This window comes from Topomyia yanbarensis, chromosome 3 (assembly GCF_030247195.1).
Source record: "Topomyia yanbarensis strain Yona2022 chromosome 3, ASM3024719v1, whole genome shotgun sequence".
NCBI classification, from domain to species: domain Eukaryota; kingdom Metazoa; phylum Arthropoda; class Insecta; order Diptera; family Culicidae; genus Topomyia; species Topomyia yanbarensis.
In genome coordinates, this window is record NC_080672.1 from 252,550,039 (window position 1) to 252,570,131 (window position 20,093).

The 20,093-nt window shown below is 38.9% G+C and overlaps 1 protein-coding gene across 5 annotated transcripts; it reads left to right on the forward strand.

The window, feature by feature from the left end:
- Positions 1 to 5,228: 5,228 nt before the first annotated feature.
- On the forward strand, positions 5,229 to 19,762 carry LOC131689502 (probable Ufm1-specific protease 1). Of its 5 annotated transcripts, none has more exons than XM_058974625.1 (4): positions 5,229 to 5,386; positions 5,755 to 5,826; positions 5,890 to 6,034; positions 18,186 to 19,762. In XM_058974625.1, exons 3-4 carry the CDS (start codon positions 5,906 to 5,908, stop codon positions 18,711 to 18,713), a joined length of 657 nt encoding a protein of 218 aa, XP_058830608.1. In that variant the 5' UTR covers positions 5,229 to 5,386; positions 5,755 to 5,826; positions 5,890 to 5,905; the 3' UTR covers positions 18,714 to 19,762. The 5 variants fall into 5 exon arrangements, with proteins under 5 accessions (XP_058830608.1, XP_058830607.1, XP_058830611.1 ...); XM_058974624.1 differs by lacking the exon at positions 5,229 to 5,386 and adding an exon at positions 5,434 to 5,695 and having other exon boundaries at positions 5,754 to 5,826; XM_058974628.1 differs by lacking the exon at positions 5,229 to 5,386 and adding an exon at positions 5,434 to 5,686.
- The last annotated feature ends 331 nt before the right edge of the window (positions 19,763 to 20,093 follow it).

Genomic DNA, 20,093 nt, shown 5'->3' on the forward strand with positions numbered 1-20,093 from the left:
AAGAGAGACTATGCGAGACGAACGATAGAATGAACCGAAAAAAAGAAAAAGAAAACATCTATCGGCAAGTCCCGTCCCAGGTCATATTACAGCAGCTACTGACTGCTCCTTGCCGTTACAGCAACGACTGGAAATGTCATGGATCTCATAAGATTTTCAATCGGGAATGTTGTATTCGTTTTCTTCTGTAACCTCTCTTTTTCTGCAGAATCCAAGAATGACCCGTTTTGGTAACAGCTACTCTTTTCCCATACGCTGTGACCAGCGAACTACACCTTTCAGTTTACACTATGCGTTCGTGTTAGTTTAACCACAACATAATACCAAATACAAATTATTTGTATTTGGTAATACTATTCTACACTAGGGGCAGATCCTAGGGGCAGATCACTTGTGATGCATTTTGAAAAATCAGCGAAATCAAATGCATTTTTTTCCACCAAAATAGAAATTCAAAATGTATTTTGCGTTGCATGCAATGTATTTTGCGTTGCGTGTAAGACGTCAAAACCTTACAAAAACTAGCCCTTTATTCAACACAACGTCGAACAAAGGGGATCAGCGTAGGACGATTGTTAAATAAACTTTTGTGCGAGGGAGTGCAAAGTAGATGAAAAAATGGAAATTAAATGCATTTTTCCTAATTTGTTGCAAATCTGTTATATATTCCTAGAGTGATCTGCCCCTAGGGAAGATCCCTTGTGATGCATTTTTAAAAATCAGCGAAATTAAATGCATTTCTTTCCATCAAAATGGAAATTCGTAATGCATTTTGCGTTGCGTGCAATGTATTTTGCGTTGCGTGTAAGACGTCAAAACCTTACAAAATAGCCCTACATTCAACAAAACATCGAACAAAGTGGATCAGCGTAGAACGATTGTTAAGCAATCTTTTCTGCGAGGGAGTGCAAAGTTGACGTAAAAATTGAAATTAAATGCATTTTTTCTACGACGCAAATTTGTTATACATTCCTAGAGTGATCTGCCCTAGATTCTACATCATCGCTTCGCTGTGCTGCGGATTTTTTTGTTTCTTTTATTTTCGCCGGGGTTCACGTTCGCTGACGCGGATATCGAGAGTTCATTGAACAAACATCCAACGCATTGGACTAAAGTATGATAACTTTATCTTACTGGGTGGATGACGAAAATAACTATTGTCAATACAGTGAAGACCCGTTTTCATCAGCCTCTTGGTGAAGTTTAGACTGATAAAACCGGGACATTGATAAAATCGGGACATATATTTTACTCTCTTTTTAAGAAACCGAAGCTCTTAAAATATTCTTCTTTAGTCCCTAGACACAGCCTCATAACCTTTCCTGATAATTTAGCTTAAACTTTTCTTAATGGGGTCTAACAGCGAAAAATTAAAAAAAAAAAATAAAAAAAATTGGCATAAATCAGATCTCTAAGATAAGAAAAATATGCTCAAGAAACTAGGGGCAGATCACTTGTGATGCATTTTTAAAAATCAGCGAAATTAAAAGCATTTATTTCCATCAAAATAGAAATTCATAATGTATTTTGCGTTGCGTGCAATGTTTTTGCGTTGCGTGCAATGTTGTTTGCGTTGCGTGTAAGACGTCAAACCCCTACAGAAAAACTAGCCCTACATTTAACAAAACGTCGAACAAAGTGGATCAGTGTAGGACGTTTGTTAAACAGACTTTTCTGCGAGGCCGTGCAAAGCTGATGCAAAAATGGAAATTAAATGCATTTTTTTCAATTTGATGCAAATTTGTTATACATTCTTAGAGTGATCTGCCCCTAGTCAAGAAAGGATTTACTCGAATTCAATTTGGTTCGTCTGCTAGAGCCCATCAAACTACCAACTATCAATTTCCATATGAAGCTGATAAAATCGGGTCAAAAAGCTGATAAAATCGGGTGCTGATAAAATCTATAGTTACTATATTCATAGTTAGGCGGAGACACTGAGCGGAGCCAATTGAACATGTCAAATACCGGAGCCAATCGAGCATGACGTCACATAACATGTTCTCTTTGGATGTATATGGGAAAGGTATTGTGATTATGGTCATAACTATTTAACTCTTATCTTGTGTTATCACGTGTAGAGAAACGAAAAGAACCATTTTTTTCTGTAACAAGAAGAGATATTCGCATAAGTATGAAATCATATCATCCAATCTTCGAATTGTTTTTTTCTATTCGTGCATGTAAAGTTCTTACTTACGACGACAATGAAATTATTAAGCTAGAGCTTGAACATTTACATGGGATTCCAGTGTTATTTTTTCTGAAATAAGAGCTGCCAGTTTTCCGGCTTTTGTGTCCGCCTAACTCTTAATATAGTAACTCTAATAAAATCGGGTCTTCACTGTATAAGGACTGTTTACATATTACGATCTGGACGATATTGGCCGTCATCATGGCACGTAAAAAGCTGGATAACCCAAAACACAAAAAAAAACCACGGAGAATTTTTTATTCAATTCCGCTGATTTTGGATATTTTGTCGGTAATACACATCCTGTAGTATTGAGCAATACAACTGTTATCGTAAAAAAGTTCTCGACAAACATATCATTATGGCGTCAACACCAACTGTCAAAGTTCTTTTTGAACGGGAATCCTGGAGGCTCACAGAGGTCAATAAAAGAAAAAAACTTTTCTCTATTGTGTACTATGTGTGTTATTAGCGAGTTACGGTTTGTGTAGAATTTTCACTAAAAGTGGCTTATGACCTAGAGAAATGTATAACAAATTTGCACCAAATTAGAAAAAATGCATTTAATTTTCATTTTTGCATCAACTTTGCACTCCCTCGCAGAAAAGTTTGTTTAACAAACGTCCTACGCTGATTCACTTTGTTCGACGTGTTGTTGAATGTAGGGTTAATTTTTTGTAGGGTTTTGACGTCTTACACGCAACGCAAAATACATTGCACACAACGCAAAATACATTACGAATTTCTATTTTGATGGAAAGAAATGTATTTAATTTAGCTGATTTTTCAAAATGCATTACAAGTGATCTGCCCCTAGCTTATGACCGTAATTATATTCCTCGTTGTCTCTTTGTAAGTGAAATTACGCGAAAATTCGGTACGTATCATAAAGCTTAGTTGTATTCAATAAATATTAGTTTTTTACGAGCTATATAACCTTTTTTTCATATACATGGAATGAAGTTAATTAAAAGCAACTGTAAAGAATATTTGAATAAAAAAGTCTTCAGTTTTGTTGGATGATAAAGTATTTGATCACTTTTTTCAATATAATAGTACAAAATCTCAAAAGGTTTATTTGAATTAAATTTATCACGTCAATAGTGAAAAATTTATACTCGAAAAATTGATTCCTTTATTCCTATTTTGGAATGCGCCTTTTCTAAATATTACTGACGGCGCTAGGTGTACTGACGGTGTTTACAAAACACGCTTTTAACCTGGAGGTGATTGGTAAACTATAAATATTATTTAATAGTAGTTGATCTCAAAAGGTTTCGAAATAGGTTGTTGACCTTACGACGTAATTCTAAAAGAGACAAGACATATTCCAAAGGCTTTTATTCAAAACGACATATCTACAATGAGTGACTCTCTTTGTTTATTTTCTCATTCAATTTTTACGGCGTCACTACAACACTTTTCACTTATTTTACATTACAGATAGAAAGACGGTGGTTTTGATTACAATTTTATGCAAAGAGTTGAGGGACAAATGTTAAAGCGACCGAATTGTTACCAGAAGAGAAAGTAAACAATGAAAGTCACTCATTATAGCTATGTCTTTTTGGAAAAAGCGGTCAAGACTTCTAACTCAATTTGCGAACGATGTAATTGGGAAAGATTTGTGCACTTTTTCAAACGATACATGTATAATAACATGCTCAATTTGCAACATTAAGAAGACTTAGTCTTAATATTTGAAAAAATCAGCGTTGATCGGTATAAAAAACAAAAAGTCAGTATTTGTGGAAGTTTCATCGGTATATCGGTATAAAGCTTAAAAATCGGCATAAATAGCGATAAATCTGCATGTTGTTTTAAACTGACACAGAGAACTTCATTTAGTCATCAATAGCATATATTTTTAGTTGCTTCTCGTTTCTTCTGCTATATATTTTATGGATTGGACATATTCGGTCTATCCACGTATATATGCTAGGTCTATCCACGTATTGTACGTTTCATTGGAAACTAGCCATTCAATCAGTTTGATGCGACGAATTGAATTGGCGCAATTGATAATAAATGCTCAAAAACGTCGAAAAATATGTATTACCCAAGTTTAATGTGTGCTAATTACTTACTTTAACTGAATTTGACAATAAAACTGACCGAAAACTGTTCTTCTAAATTTCATGTTTTCATATGTTTTATTTCCAGTAAGGTTTTTACGCAAGATTGCAATTTATTAAAGTGTCATTCATCCCGTAAGAAAATTTCTATTTTTAACAGGGATGCTAGGTGCACAGATTTATCTGTGTTTCACAGATTTTCAATTTGCTGCACAGATTGCAAAAAACTGCACCGATTTCCACAGTTTTCTGTTTTACCGCATTTCCACAGCTTTCTTCTAGAATGCACAGATTAGCACAGATTTCTCATTTTTTTACCTTGATTTTTGACAAACCAACGCAAAAACCAAAAAAAAGGTTGCCACCTCTTGTTTTCAGCCAAATTTGTACGTTTTCCGTGACGCAGATAGACACAGATTTTTAAATGGGCCGCGCACAGATTTTTCAAAATATCACCTGGCATCCCTGATTTTTAATACAATTGCGACGAATAGTGCGCCGAATAGCGTTACGAATCTTGCTGCGACGAAAAATAATCGTCAAGTCTCCTTTGGAATAGCACTCCGTAATAAACATCTTATGATCCAAGAGCCTACCGACCTGTTCAGGGTATAATCCAAACAATATGTGGAATCGTTGGATTATATGGGTTAAGGTTCGTATATAATTTTTTTATTAGGGCGGACAATATATATGCTAGAAAATGCATAAAAATCACATTAGAACAAAAGCGACGAGTATACTCCCTGTTTCTCAGTGTATTTCATTCGATACAGAGTTCTCTTTGTTCTCCATGCTTTATTGGCCCTTTTAAAAAAATCGTCAGATTTCATTAGTGGGCGAGTTGTAAAAGTAGTTGTAAATCCGGTGATTACACAAAACACAGTTAGCTTACAGTCATGCATATTTTTATTCATCCTACCATTCATGCGTCACTCAGATTCTACTGACAACATTGGGATCTCTCTCAACCATCTCAACATTAATGAATTTGTTGATCACTGGAACTTTGTTACAATTTGATACAGAATGTTTTGAATATGCAGTGGATTAGGGCAGATGTAAATGAAAAACCGCTGAAACGTAGGATATAACGGCATTAGAAACATGTATAAAGGTATAAAAAGCGAAGTGTTTTTGTACCGTTTGTTTTGATTCCCAACATGACATCGAAAGACGTTTCTTTTTCAAGTTTGCGAATCAATGAATGTTATTTATAGTTGACATAGGTACTACATTGCGCTAGTATTCATCAGACACATTTCTTTATAAAGGAAGGGCGCATGAACAAAGTCAGTGAAAAGTGTGTTATGTGTGTTGTGTAAACAACTTGTTTTATTCGAATAATAGCAACAAAAAATATCTCTTAGGGAGTAGAAAATCCTAAACAGTTCAGTAAGAATCTCGAAGGCGAGCAGTTAGTCGTGGAAAGTTTCAATTTTGCCATAGTGAAATTCAGCTGTCATTTCCAATTTGTGTTTCCAGGGTGTACTGAGAACGAACGGGCTGACCTCGAATCGGTAGTGGTTTTCGCATCGATCGTTTTTATTTGCTTCGGTAAGAATTTCTGCGTTTTGAGAACGTTTTATCAAAAATAATTAATCCTGTTGTGGATTACAGGAAACCTCTTGTGAATATGGAAAATTTAGATTTATTGTTAAACGTACATAGCAATTTGGAGCCTCCGAAACCTGATGGCAGTACGTATTTGATGCGAGGGAACTACTATTACTATCACTATGGATGCGACGGTTTTCAAGATGTGGTAAGTATTGGCAATCTGATACCAATTTAGGGAGAATTTTTTAAATCGAAAGTTGTCCGTTTTGCTTGGAGATCTATTATTAGCGCATTTGGGTTTCTTCCCTTCGCAAGCAAAAACCAGGTCAGAAAAAAAACATTGTTTCGCTTATGAGACCATATACTTTCTATATTTATATGCCTTATTGTTCATATACATATTTACGTTCTTACCACAAGCCAGTGCCACTCGCAGTTCTTGATCTCTGTTATATGGAAATCGGACTGCTTGGATTACGTCAATCGCCACAGGAAAGCCGTACGATGGCCAATTCCAGTTTTGCATCATTTCCCATGTCAGAAGTGTTTAATCCCGAATGTGATATTTATACTTCAATAGCTATGTAGATACATCTCGCGTGATGATCGATTCGAAAAGATAAGGGAATAATCAACGCCGAAATGTATTCATAGTTTATATCATTTGCCCATCGTGTTGTGTGGCTTGATACGCTTATGATATTTTCGAGTTTTGACATTTATGATAATACATGTTTCTTCCAAATAGTGTGATGCTATTACTCATCATTCTAGTAAATTCATTCCAGCATGCCTGTAATTCAACTACGCATTTCTAACCCATTCGATCGTGACCTGTTCTTGATTCCAAGTACACCGAACAAATCGCGCTAATTATTCGCGTCAACTTTGATTGAGCTATTCATTTGATATAATTTGTTAGTGGTAGCTAGAGCTTTAAACACGGTGATTGTGTGTGAAGACAAGGTAGAATGTGTAATTAGAGTTTTCGATCGCAAAATTTGTACAAGTTTTTGCAGCAGGATTCTATATGTTTGCTGATTAGAAAATCCTGCAAAGTGGATTAACCTAATTGTTTCTACTATACAATTGTCACTTTATAGAAGCCGCTAAATTCCGCACATATGCAATGCAAACACTCGTGCAATTAAATTGCTGTGTCTCGTCTGATGGTAATAATTGAGCGTAGGACGATATTCACGTCTCTGGTAGTTAGTATTACTCACTTTGTTGAGCGATTCCGGTGCATTGTTGCATTTGTACACGGAATCGATTAGCTCGGCATGCATCTTAATAAACGCAGCATAGCTGGTTTTGATTTCCTTGGAAGCTGGAGATAGTCATGGGAGATTCAGAATGCGTGAGATTAGTCTTTCCTATGCAATGTTGTATCATTTTCTTTTTATTGTGATGAATGTTGCATATTTGTTATACATAATGGATTTGTGAAGTGAAAACTAATCCCATTCGGGTCATTGTGTGCTAAAGAAGTAAAGCATTAAACACGGCAATCGATTTTTCAAATTTGTTTTCCACTTGTGCAGTATACTGCCGTTCTTTGTGTAATTGACCCATGTTGCAGTTTCATTTTTTGGGAACAAAGCCTTTTTATTCGACGGGCTTGTCCGCGTGGATGATGGTTCTTCAAAACAACTAGGCAAATTTCGAATAGTTGAACAGATGTGGTCTCTATAATTTGGATAATCTACTTGGATTTAATACTTTGTGCAAAATGAATGATATAATTAGTTTAAATTATATACAATGAACCAACAACCATAGGATACTGCATCGGTCTGGATTCAGTTGAATATTGAAAGTAAAATAATTCAATCTGCCAGTCGTCAGGGTATCCCTTTGCTTCTATCCGCTACCGGAAGCACGCGGCGTTGGACTGCTCGATTCTAGGGATCCCCATAATCATGGAGCTTCGTACTACAAATCTCTAAGCATAAAAATTGTAGTTGAAGTTCACCACCAAGCCCGCGGCAAAAAATCCGACGCGTACTTTTGTAAACAAAAAGAATAGTAAACATCATTTACATAGATCGTGGTGGGATTGATATACGTAGAATTTTCCGGTTTCTATCTGTATTCCCGATATTTTTTTTTTCGAAAAACCCACTTTTATTGAATTTTTTTCAATGAAACACTGGACTGTTTACATTGGAAACGTTGGCTCTGAACGTTTTATCAGTTTGTTTACGGCAGCCATGGTGAAAGTATTGAAGCAACTACCTTTGATGCTTTGTGATTACCGCCGGCTCTCCGGAGCGAAGAAGTACGACATCCTGTCGTACTTCTTATCTCCCGGATATAGCCGATCTCTCGTAAACAAGAACCTACCGCTCCTAGAGAAGGGAGAAAAAATTAAAGGGTTGTGTACAGGACACGACCACGGCGACATTAAAAATGTAGCTTTTTTCAAGAGCGTGCAAATGAATTTTATCTATCACACATATCAACTCACGTTCTTGCTCACTCTCCTGTTTTCATATGTTACAATTTGCTATACACCCTCCCCATTAAAACATAATTTATTGAAGGTCATTTAACGGTAATCTATTATTACAATTAATCAAGTATCTCACTAGCTGATTGGCATTATTTTGCTGATCCATCTAGTAAAAATAGGCTGGTCTGTCCAGAAAATATATTCAAAAGAAAAGCTCCATATTGAGTACTGTTATGAGGAAGCCCACGCCCGCAAAGGGAAATATACAGATTCTTCAGATTTAAATTTTCAATAATGTACTAATGAACTTAGGTAAACAATCTTAAGGTTAAGTATTTTTTTGATCGATTAGTGGTCGAATAAATGAAATTATTTGATAAATTACATTATTATACAACGTTCGCACTGCCAGTTAAAACGGATTTGGATGCTATCTTGGTGACATTTTTCTTGTTGCTAATTATTATAACGTGTTATAACTCTGTAGTGTAAACATTGTATTATTAAACCAATTCTGTAGCGTTTTATGTTATATAGGTGTTTTATGTGGTAATAGGACTGACATAATTATATCTTCAGTACAGCGGTTTGTTTCATAATTTAAAACAGATTTATTTTAAAATTTAAATTAGTATACCCAACCTATTTGTTGTATACTTTAAAACGCGATTAGAACTGTGTTTTAAATACATAGGGCAGGACAGATACTTTGACTGGATAAACTGGGAAAACAATTTTAAGTCCAGTAACGCTTAAGACATGGCTTGAATTTTAATCGAAAAAGAACACCCGCTTAAACTGCTGCTTGGACGGTAAGTTCTGTTTTAAAATTTTCCGTGTTTGAAATTAGAGAACAAAAAGTTCTCCTGGGAATGTGATTGTTGCCGATGCAATTACACTCAAGTTTTTCTACGCAGGGAATACAGGCCGCGTAAATGAAAACCACGTTAATTTCAAAAAACGCGTAAATGAAAACCGCATAAATTTCAAAATCCGCGTAAAAAATACCGCGCAAAAAAAAACGCGTAAAAACCTGAGTGTACTCTCCTATATAAAATATTACGCTGCTGAACAGTGCAATAACTACAGAAGCACGTTGTCAGATGCCTTACTGATAAAAAAACATATAACCGAAATATGAAACATATGAAAACCAATAGGCTCTTTACCCTACGCAGCCACAAAGCGCCGTAAACATGGATTAACAAGTTACAACGCACACGCATGCATAAAAATAAATATATTTTTTTCAAACGCAACACTCTTAAGCAGCACACACCGTATTGAATTAAATCCAAACCACCCCGTCCACCCACTTTGCAAATCATTCTGTGACACCGTGCTGGTACCCGAAAAATCCGCACACGGCCACCGCTGCCGAAAATGCATAGCGTCTACCGCTTATTGTAGTGCCATGATCTTACCCGTTCGACATAAGAACAAAAACTGATTCAAACGTGTACGCGTCACCTCTATTTATAAACTAACCGTATATGCTTTAGTCACTTAGGTGCGAGTGTGTGCAAATGCCAACGTTGTCGAAAATCGATAGCGCTTATTGCATCGCCCGGAGACGATGTTGCTCGCATGGGATAAGAGCAACAACTGATTTAAACGGACATGCGTCGCTTCTATTTATGACTTTTCGTGTGTTTTTTTTACAATGGAGAAGACCTTTACGTCCTAGTCCAGTACACGTGCTATTGGTAGGGTCCAATCTACCACACGGGGTGCACTGGGGGCGTGCCGGGCTCGAATGGTGATCAGCCATTAATACCGACTAAACTCCATTGGGCTCCGCCATCATTCCTCCCAGGAACTACCTCTCGGTATTACTTCTGGGGGGATGGCTGTACTAAATGTACTCATTCACTCTCACTCACGCGTTCATACATCCTGTATGAGGCTTACTTGGGTGCTCTCTCAATCGCGCTTTGATTCACTCTCAAACACTCCCATATGAGGCTGACTTTTGTGCTCACCTTTTACGTTCCATGCGAGGCTGACTTGTGTGCTCACCTTACTCATTCCTTGCTAGGCTTACTTTTGTGCTCGCCCCACCCATACCATGTGAGGCTGACTTGGGTGCTCACCCTATCACCTGATTCACTCTCAATCGTGCCACTCTATTGTACCTTTGTCACTCCCCCTGGCATCCCATGTGGGACATTTTTCTTAGGCCCCACTTCTGACATACCATGCGAGGCTGACTTGTGTGCTCACCTTTTTCATTCCTTGCTAGGCTGACTTTTGTGCTAGCCTCTACCATACCATGTGAGGCTGACTTTTGTGCTCACCCTTAACATGCCGTGTGAGACTGACTTGGATGCTCACCCTTTCACTCCTCTGCCACGCCATGAGGTATCGATAGCTACGTCCCAACATACTACGCTACGACCCTCCCGTCTTGGCATGAGACAGTCCACTTATACGCCTATACACTCACTCTTCTGTCTTGTTTCGGGGCGGCTGGGTTTACCCCTTACGCGGTTGACATTCGCTGCGCCAAACCTGCCTCGGCATGAGCAGACCATTCACTCCCTTTTTTGCGCTTGGCCTTTTTCGCTCCAGCTAACCAATCACTAGTTATCCGTGCCCGTCGTCTGTTGCTCGGTTCGCCAGATTACCTGTAGCCTACTGGCAATCTGGATGGTAGCAGCCGAGACTGCGTTCCACTTCTCCACCGATTGACAAATCCGCTGAATAAGGGTATCAGGGGTTGTGTCCCAGCCACAGACGTCAAGCATTGCTCTTCTTTCGACGTCGAACCGATGACATACGAACAGTATGTGTTCGGTAGTTTCGTCTACACCTGGGCAGTCCGGGCAGACTGGGACCTCCGCGTGCCCGAACCTGTGGAGGTACTGTCGGAAACAGCCATGGCCTGACAGGAATTGTATCAGGTGGAAGTGAACTTCCCCATGGGGTCTTCCCACCCAGCTCGATATGCTAGGTATCAGCCGGTGGGTCCACCTACCTTTCGAGGAGTTGTCCCACTCACGCTGCCATCTGGCGACCGAGGTCACCCTGGTGCGCTCGCGGGCTCCTCTATTTCCACGTAGCTCAAAGCACTCCTCATCTTCCCGAATGACCAGCCCGACTGGCATCATGCTCGCTATCACGCAGGATGCATCGTGTGATACCGTCCGGTAGGCAGATATCACTCTAAGGCACATCACGCGGTAGGTGCTCTCCAGTTTCTGTAGGTAACTGGTTACCCTCAGTGCTCTTGACCATGACGGGCCGCCGTACCTGAGGATAGATACGGCAACGCCTGCCAGTAACCTACGTCTAATAGCGCACACCTTTGAGCTGTTGGACATCATTCTCGATAGAGCCGCAACAGCAGTCGACGCTCTCTTGCATGTATAGTCGACATGGCTGCCGAAGGTCAGCTTGTCGTCTATAATGACTCCGAGAGACTTCAGACTTCGCTGTGAAGTGATCGCGACTTCTCCCACATGGATAACTGCATGTTGTGCCGACTTGCGGTTGTTGACGATAACTACCTCCGTCTTATGATGAGCGAGCTCCAGGCCTCTCGCGCTCATCCATTCCTCCACCGTGCTGATCGCGTGTTCTGCGGTTAGTTCTACCTCAGGAATTGACTCCCTGTAGACCTCCAAGGTTACGTCGTCAGCAAAGCCGACGATCTTGACTCCAGGAGGGAACTTCAGTCTCAGAACCCCGTCATACATGAGGTTCCATAGCACCGGGCCTAGGATCGAGCCCTGCGGGACTCCGGCGGTAATCGGAACCCTTTTCTGATCGGCATCGGTCTCGTATAGCAGTACGCGGTTCTGGAAGTAACTTTCCAAGATCCGGTACAGACCCACCGGTTGACTTTTCGTGTGTGACTGAGCCAATAAGGTGCCCTCTATGGACGGCTGTGTCTGAGAAACCTGCCTCACGAATGGTAATTTTCCCGTTTTCGTGAACTTTTTAATTTTTATCAATTTCCAAAAGTCTACTTTTATTGGGGAGATATTAAATTATTACCAATATTTAAGTTAGGTGTTTCTGAATCGGTTGGTGTATGAATGATTAAAATCCATCTAGTAATATCGCAGTTATAAGCGTGCAAACCTTACATAGTTTCGTTACATGAAAGATAGTTTAGATTTTAGAATGACACCTAGCCCCAGATAGTGGAGTAAGACATTTTTAATGTCTAAAATTGAGTGCAAGCTGGGCTCCGGACATCCGACGGTTTTGCGAGACCGTAAGGTGCAGCAAGTGCTGAAGCGGAAGGCAAGGTGGCAAAAGCCTTGGGCTTAAAGGTCAGTGCGATCAGCCAGACAGTCAAAAAGTATTTGGTCAACATGAAAATCGTCACGAGGAAGCGAAAGTCAAGCGCAGCGGTCACTTAAAAGCAGCGGCTGAATATGCTTCCCGGCGAAGCGCAACGTTGTAATAGTGGACGATCAGAGGCTCGACGGCAGAGACTGGCAGAGGACCGGCCCCCAGGAAGATGAGAACCAAACGCACTTGTTTCTCTGTATAATGTTCGGTTTCAAATGAAGCCACTACACTTGAAGGTACATGCATTGATCTTGTGTTTGTCAAAAACGTCAATGTAGAAGCCAAAGATATATTTTGTGATTTTCATATCACAGGCCAACATTTTGTTTGATTGATTTAGTGGTTGACGAGCTACATCAATCTTGTCAGAATCACATTTATGAACAACAGATAAGCCTGAAAATAGAGGGCAGAAGTCAGCAGCATCCAACAATCTTTGAATCACGCATCAAAACCAACGCAGACATCAAAGGTTCTTTTCAGATCCCCTATAATTCTACAATTATTTTACAAAAATCGAAACTTTTTGAGCAACTTAGTGGAATGTCACAATAAATCCTCTTAAGACAGATGTCTTTCGTTACACTATAATAATAATAATGAAAAACAATTGCTTTCTATCATCAATCAGATCCTAGTAAAGCAACTGTTTTTCACCACTATAATTATCATAAAGAATAATTTGAAAATTTCCCATTCAAACGTGAATCCTTTGATTTGAATTAACAGGCCGAAGTGTAGTCACGACACTCCGGTTATGTCACAAACATTATCCACTCATCTTTTTTTGCCTTCATTACTACATAGTGTAAAACAATATAAGACCAACGGTTCAGTTATGCTAATGCCGTGTCAAATGAACAAGCACGCATGGTTTGTTCCGAGTGGGACTATTGAAGGTGCTACAGGTTAGGAAAACGCCAATTTTTCATCTAATGGGTACTCATTATATCGTAGTGTGTATCAGTTTCATAGGCAAACACATCACACTTTTAATACGTATTTTTTGTAGTATTTCGCCATCTGACAGCATGCCTCCCCTAGATTTGATTATTAAAACTGTCATCAAGTAATATTACATGTATCAGTTTCAACAAACTTAGTACATCAATTATCAACAATCAATACTAGTTTATTTGTAAATTTGCCTTTGCAACTAGGAAAATAGCCATTCATATTCTATTGAACATAATTGAAGCTTTTCATATTGACCACTAACAATAAGTTTCTCTAAGATATTGATTGCAATACGCCTCGATAGTGGTGCATCGAAGAGACCGGGGGGCTTATTGGGCCTTGTTTATATTGCATGCTTGTTCTTACTATCACCAGCTTAAACCAAAGTTTAACCGATTAGCGTTTATACTCTTTCTATGCTTTCGGAATACTAATGTTCTCTTTTCATGTGCTGTACACACTAAGCCAGCCAAAAGTTGTTCAGTAATTTTTTTCGACGACTTGCACAGTAAAGTGATATTTTTACAGAGCTGTCTGCAAATTGTTTGAAAAATTGCGGAAAAGTTTTCATTTTTTAGCGATTTTCAGTTTCGAATAATTTGCTGAAACCCGCAATATATTCCACTGCATTTATCAGCACTTCTATTGTTTTCGGTACATAAACATTATTCAGTAAAATTTCGACAGATTGTTCGGCAAAATTATACCAACATTACCGAACCTCGTCAAAAATTTACAGAACAGGTACAGCAAATCATCTGTCAAGTCGCCATTTTCAGAGGAAACTGCTGACTGACCAGTATTTTTTGACGTTTAGATGGAACGGATTGCGGAGAGTTCGGTAACCGAATTGTTTTACTGAATTGATTACCGAACGGTTTGCTGTTCAAAACCCCAGTAAAATTTTACTGTACCCAGTAATTCAAATTAAGTGTGTATTATTTTACCTTTCTCATCTTTCATGTCAATTATTTGCCGTATTACCACAATATCTGATGTCTTTCTGTAATAGATTGTAGTATACGAGTCGTACGTCCATCTAACCTTTACTGAATCTGTCTAATTATTGCGTTGGTTCCTTTGCTGTTTCTTACTCGGCGACACTCTAGAGCACACGGGAATAAGCAAACGACTACACAGAAATGCAATTAGTGCACGCGAAATTACGAACATGATAGTATACGCGACATACAAACGCCCAAGCGATAAAACGAACGCGCACAATAACACGCAAACGCTCGAGTCATTCGCAATAATACCAATTCGGTCGCAATCGCGATGATCTAGTAACCATGAAATCCTTAGGGCGATAAAGCCAACGCGTTAGCATAGACTACCCAGAAAAAAACGAATTTTCGAAAACACCCCTTAGTCTATTCCTTATTCCACCAGGAGTGTTTGCTCTAAATTAGAATCAAATTGGACTAACCTAGCTACCGGATCAACGAGCTTCAAGTTTGTATGAAATTTTTGGACAATTTACTTGTACAAAACTATCGCTCTCATTTTCACCGCTAGGTGGCACTGTATGCATCACTGCAAGTGAAAATAAGAAAGATTATTTAATTGTCTATAAATCAGCCGAAGAGTGTAATTCAATTTAACTCTGTTATGAGACGTTATTAAACATTCAACAATTTCCTCTAACTACTTAATTTACCTTTGCATGTATCCGTTCATGATCAGTGTTGTGAGTGGTATATTATTCTTTTTTGCAATTTGTTTGATTTTTCAGCCAATCTTATCGTATTCACATTGGTGATCTTGACCGAAGATTCTATGATCTATGATTTAAAAATAAACGATAATCTGAGCGACTGTCTAGAAAAAGCTGAAATATTTTTTGGCCGCTGTTTTACCCGCTTTCCCAACTATTCGCGTTCTGCCGTTATAACGTTGAATGTACAATTAGGTTTTTGCGACATCTTATTGGAAAACTATTTTGTTAAACTAATACCGTAGAATCTAAAACTACTGAAAATAACGGAATCAATGGATTTTGTGGAAGCAGTTACTATCTGTGCCATGGTTAGTCCGTACAATTCGACCAACGGCCCAAGCGAGCCAGACTAGTTTTCGTTCAAAGCTCCACCTCTATGACGGTGGAAGTAAACTATTTTCTTTCGATAGCCAGCCCCTTCTGCGTGAAACTGAAGCTTACAGAAAATGCTGCCCAATGTATTCTACATCTCTCCAGTGATGTCGCAGACATTACCCACCTGTCTTTTTGATAGGTATTCTGTCATAATAAGATACAGAATTTGAGTCCGGTTTCTCATATTGCTCAGTTTAGAAGCTATAAATCGCTACGCTGCTAGTAATCAAATTTACCCATGCGCCGTTTTGTCTATTTTCAAAAATTGATTCCTTGTACCTAGTTATCCTCTAGGAAGAGATGTGCCCAGGTATCCTCTAGGGAGAGATCTACGGCCTATGCTCGTGGAGGACCAATGCGCCCTTAGAGTTTTCGAACGAAAGGTGTTGCGTACCATCTATGTTGGCGTACAAATGGAAGACGGAACGTGGCGCAGGCGCATGAACCATGAGTTGCAGCAGCTGCTGGAAGAACCATCCATCGCGCATACTGCAAAAATAGGACGTTTGCGGTGGGCTGGACACGTCGTAAGAATGTCGGACGACGACCCGATGAAGATGGTTCTTGACCGACCCTACAGGAACAAGAAGACGGAGCGCACAGCGAGCACGGTCGATCGACCTGATAGAGGACGACCTGCGGACCCTTCGAAGGCTGCGAGGCTGGCGACAAGCAGCAATGGCCGGGTGGAGTGGAGACGGCTTCTGCATACAGCAAGATTCAATAAGGCTCTAGCCTGAAAAAGAGATTATAGCTATTATAGTTATAATCTCTTTTAGCCTGAACGGTAAGTAAGAGATATGCGAAGACGCTATATAGAGTCAGTGAAACTGTCAATTTTTTTATCCAGTAGACCCAATCTATCTCTTTCTGGGAGCTCTGCTAGATTTTAACAATGTGTTACCATTTTTCCGCATTTCTCTTCCTTGAGGATAACTGTGGATACGTGAACAAACAATGACAACCGAAAGCAAATTTATACCCCGTTGCGGGTAAATTGTGTTGATGTTGACTTCTCGAAATGTCCGAAGGTGAACATGAAGCTTAACATAGAAGTTAATGCGGTGCAATTCCACCATATACATCATGCGGTACTGATTTTGTTCAAAAAAATTAGTCAAGCAGAATTATTTGCTTCGCAGAACAACTTGAAACATGTCGTTGTGTTATACAGCACCCCAACATTTATAGATCATGACAGTATTGAAATGAAGCTACCTGGCACCACGTACTAGTTCCGCCGCTATCTATCAACTCAGGTCAAAATACGGAGAGGTGGATAGTGTTAAGGAAGATACTTGGAGGAACTTCATCCCAGGACTTCGTAAAATCATTAACAGGCCGCAATCGGCCCCAATAATGTTATCTTAATCTAAACATTCTTAAAAAATCATAAACTTAGACCTAATCACATAACGGGACAAATGGAAATCGAACAAATGTGTAACACGATTAAAAATGCGTTGTAATTCCGTGATTGCCGCATTCGCTGTATGACTAAACCGTCGAAGAGGTACTCTCAGGAGAATGTTACTGTGCAATGTTCTAGCTCTCGCTTGGACGTTAACACGTTCTATGAGAGCTGGAGAATCAATGCGTGCTGACAGCAAATCGGCGACAACAAGGGCTCTTGCTGTATTTCTGCGTTATTGGAGTTATTCTGCGTCGAGTTGAATAAGTTGACAGCGGCTCTCGTAGCTAGGTAGCCGAAAAGGATCACGCCAAGGAAGCCGCCTCAAAGCAAACCGTATAAATTTGCGTTAAATGTCTTCAATTCGATCGCTACCGTTCAGGTAGTGCGGGTTCCAAACCGTCGAACAATACTCCAAAGATGACCGGACTAGGGAACAGTACAAACTTTGAAAGTTGAAAATTAATTTTAATTTATACATATTGTAAAAATCAATAAATACCGACGGCTCAGTTATGCTAACAAATTAGTCCGTGTCAGATGAACAAGAACGAAAAAAAGATACACTGTTTTTCAAATAGCGCAAAATATTGTTTTTGCGTTCAGTAGTACTACAATTATATTCACATGAACCAACTGGGAAACTACAAGTAGAAAATTTTGAAAGGGGACCCCTGTATTGAAACGTTGGAAGTATTCCATTCCAAAAGTGAGGCACAATTGCGCATCTCTTGCCATTTTTTCGTGGTAATATCAGAAAATCGAAATACATGAAATACAGGTAATTTTAAAAAATATGTGAATTATTGACGAATATAACGTTTTATAAATAGTTTTCTAAGACCATCCAAGCAACGGAAGTTCTATAGAACGCTACAAGCTCCATCTCAGTTTTATGAGTGGCTATAAAAGAACCATGAAACCTTAATTGTTGCTGGCGCAAAGTTCATTCTGTATAAAACCACGAGTTAATTGCTAGTGGTGATGTTATTAATTTCAAGGTAGTTTCATATGCTGTAACTTTCTGTTTCAGGTCATAAAAAGCTCTTGGACTATTTAAACTAAAAATAATCATATAATATTACTCCATTCAGTGGCAAATCATTCCCATTGTTAAACATTATTCTATTTTTTAGGGATGGGGCTGCGGCTATCGGACCCTGCAATCGATCTCCTCGTGGATTATAGAGAGATGTTCTCTCGACAAGAAGGTTCCAAATATTCCAACCATTCAACAAACTCTAGTTGAGATCAAAGACAAGCCGGAACGATTCTTTGGTTCGCGTGAATGGATCGGAACGTTGGAGGCGATTTACGTAATTGACACCCTCTTCGATGTTCCCTGTAAAGTGATACACATTTCGAAAAAGGATAGCATCGCGAAACACAGCGACATGCTGAAGGAATATTTTGAAACACACGGTGGGCTAATCATGATGGGAGGTGATATGGATGCATCTTCGAAAGGAATCGCCGGTATTCACATCAGTGCCGATCAGACGGTATATCTGCTGGTGGTAGATCCCCATTTTGTAGGTAAGATTAAAACCAAAGAGGAACTTTACACTAAAAGCTATGTAAAATGGCAAAAAGTGGACGAGTTTGTTGATAGCTCATTCTATAATCTTTGTCTTCCGATGGTAAAGACTAAAGATGCACTTTAATTTGCATGCAATGTGCGAGCTAGTCTGTAAGTAAAACGAAAGCGCAAAATGTTATTCCGACATGCACTGAAACGATCGCACTTTTTTCTATCTACTCAACCAAATTTCGAAATCGCATGACAAAACGAAATAATGGTAAAAGCGGTTTTATTTAATTGTACAATTAATATTAATATGATATTGTAACTTGCATTATTCATTAATGTGTGCTCACAGTGGCAAAGTTGGAATTGAAAGAACTTAGCTAAATTGATCAATGTCACCTTTACAAATCCAATTCTCAGCATTGAGGTATTTTGTGCTGAAGTTAGCCTAAAACTCAATGAAAACCAAATAATCGATTAGAGATTGTGTGAGCTCAGTATCCATAGCGAAATGTATCAACGGATTTATATGAATTAAATAGGGAAGATTTATATTGAAACAGTAAAGCTTAGCAAATGCGTTTTCTGGAGTAGGAAGAAATCAATATATTATAATAGCTGCATTTCACTAGTTGTTTACATCGGCGCAGAGCGCGGAAAGAATATCGAAGCAAAATATTCATAAGCTTGTATTCTCAATGGGACCAAGTGAGTCAATTGGGAAGCTGACGTTTCAAATTTATCGTTGAAAGAAGATAACAAAATTTAAATTTAGTGTAGAGCGAACTAGTTATGATTGTAGCCATATGTATATTTTCATCGCACTCGAATTGCCATAACTTTTCAAGTTCGTATATAATTGAGAAATGCTTCTTGTACGCGGTTTGACTCTGAAGATGTTTCCTTTCTGTAACCGTACTCACTGCCGAATCGATGTTCATGTACGTTTGAACTGACTGTAATGAATACACCTCGGTGTCTTTTTTCGGTGGCAATGACACGGGAAAGGGTTATATCATTGGCTACTCTGAGTTGTGCGCAGGATATCATTCTATGTTTGTTGGAACCTGATTGTATTATAATTCAAGAAAGATTATTTTTACCGTGGTTTATCGTATTTATTACATTGTTGATTTTATGTCATTAAGTGGAAAGAAATATTTTTAATATAACTGTTTCTATGTAGTATTGTGTGGTTTATTTACCATTCCGAAAGCCCCTGGGAAAAGGTAACATTTTTTAAAGAGTATTTTCATTTGCATATTGTTAAAGACAATTAAACTGGAGCAATGGCAATTCTGCCCTGTCATCCGCCACTCTTTGCGCTAGGCTCTCTAGTGACAGACTTGCTGTCACTTCGAGATGTGCCAGAAGCGGAAAACACTTTTTAATAAGCCAGTCAACCAGTTCAGTCCGTTGCACAGTGGCTCAAAACAGCGTTTTGAGGTACTTAATTCACTGGAGTCAAAACTGTCCATATTAGCGATTTCACATATTCTACAATGTTTGTGTGTGT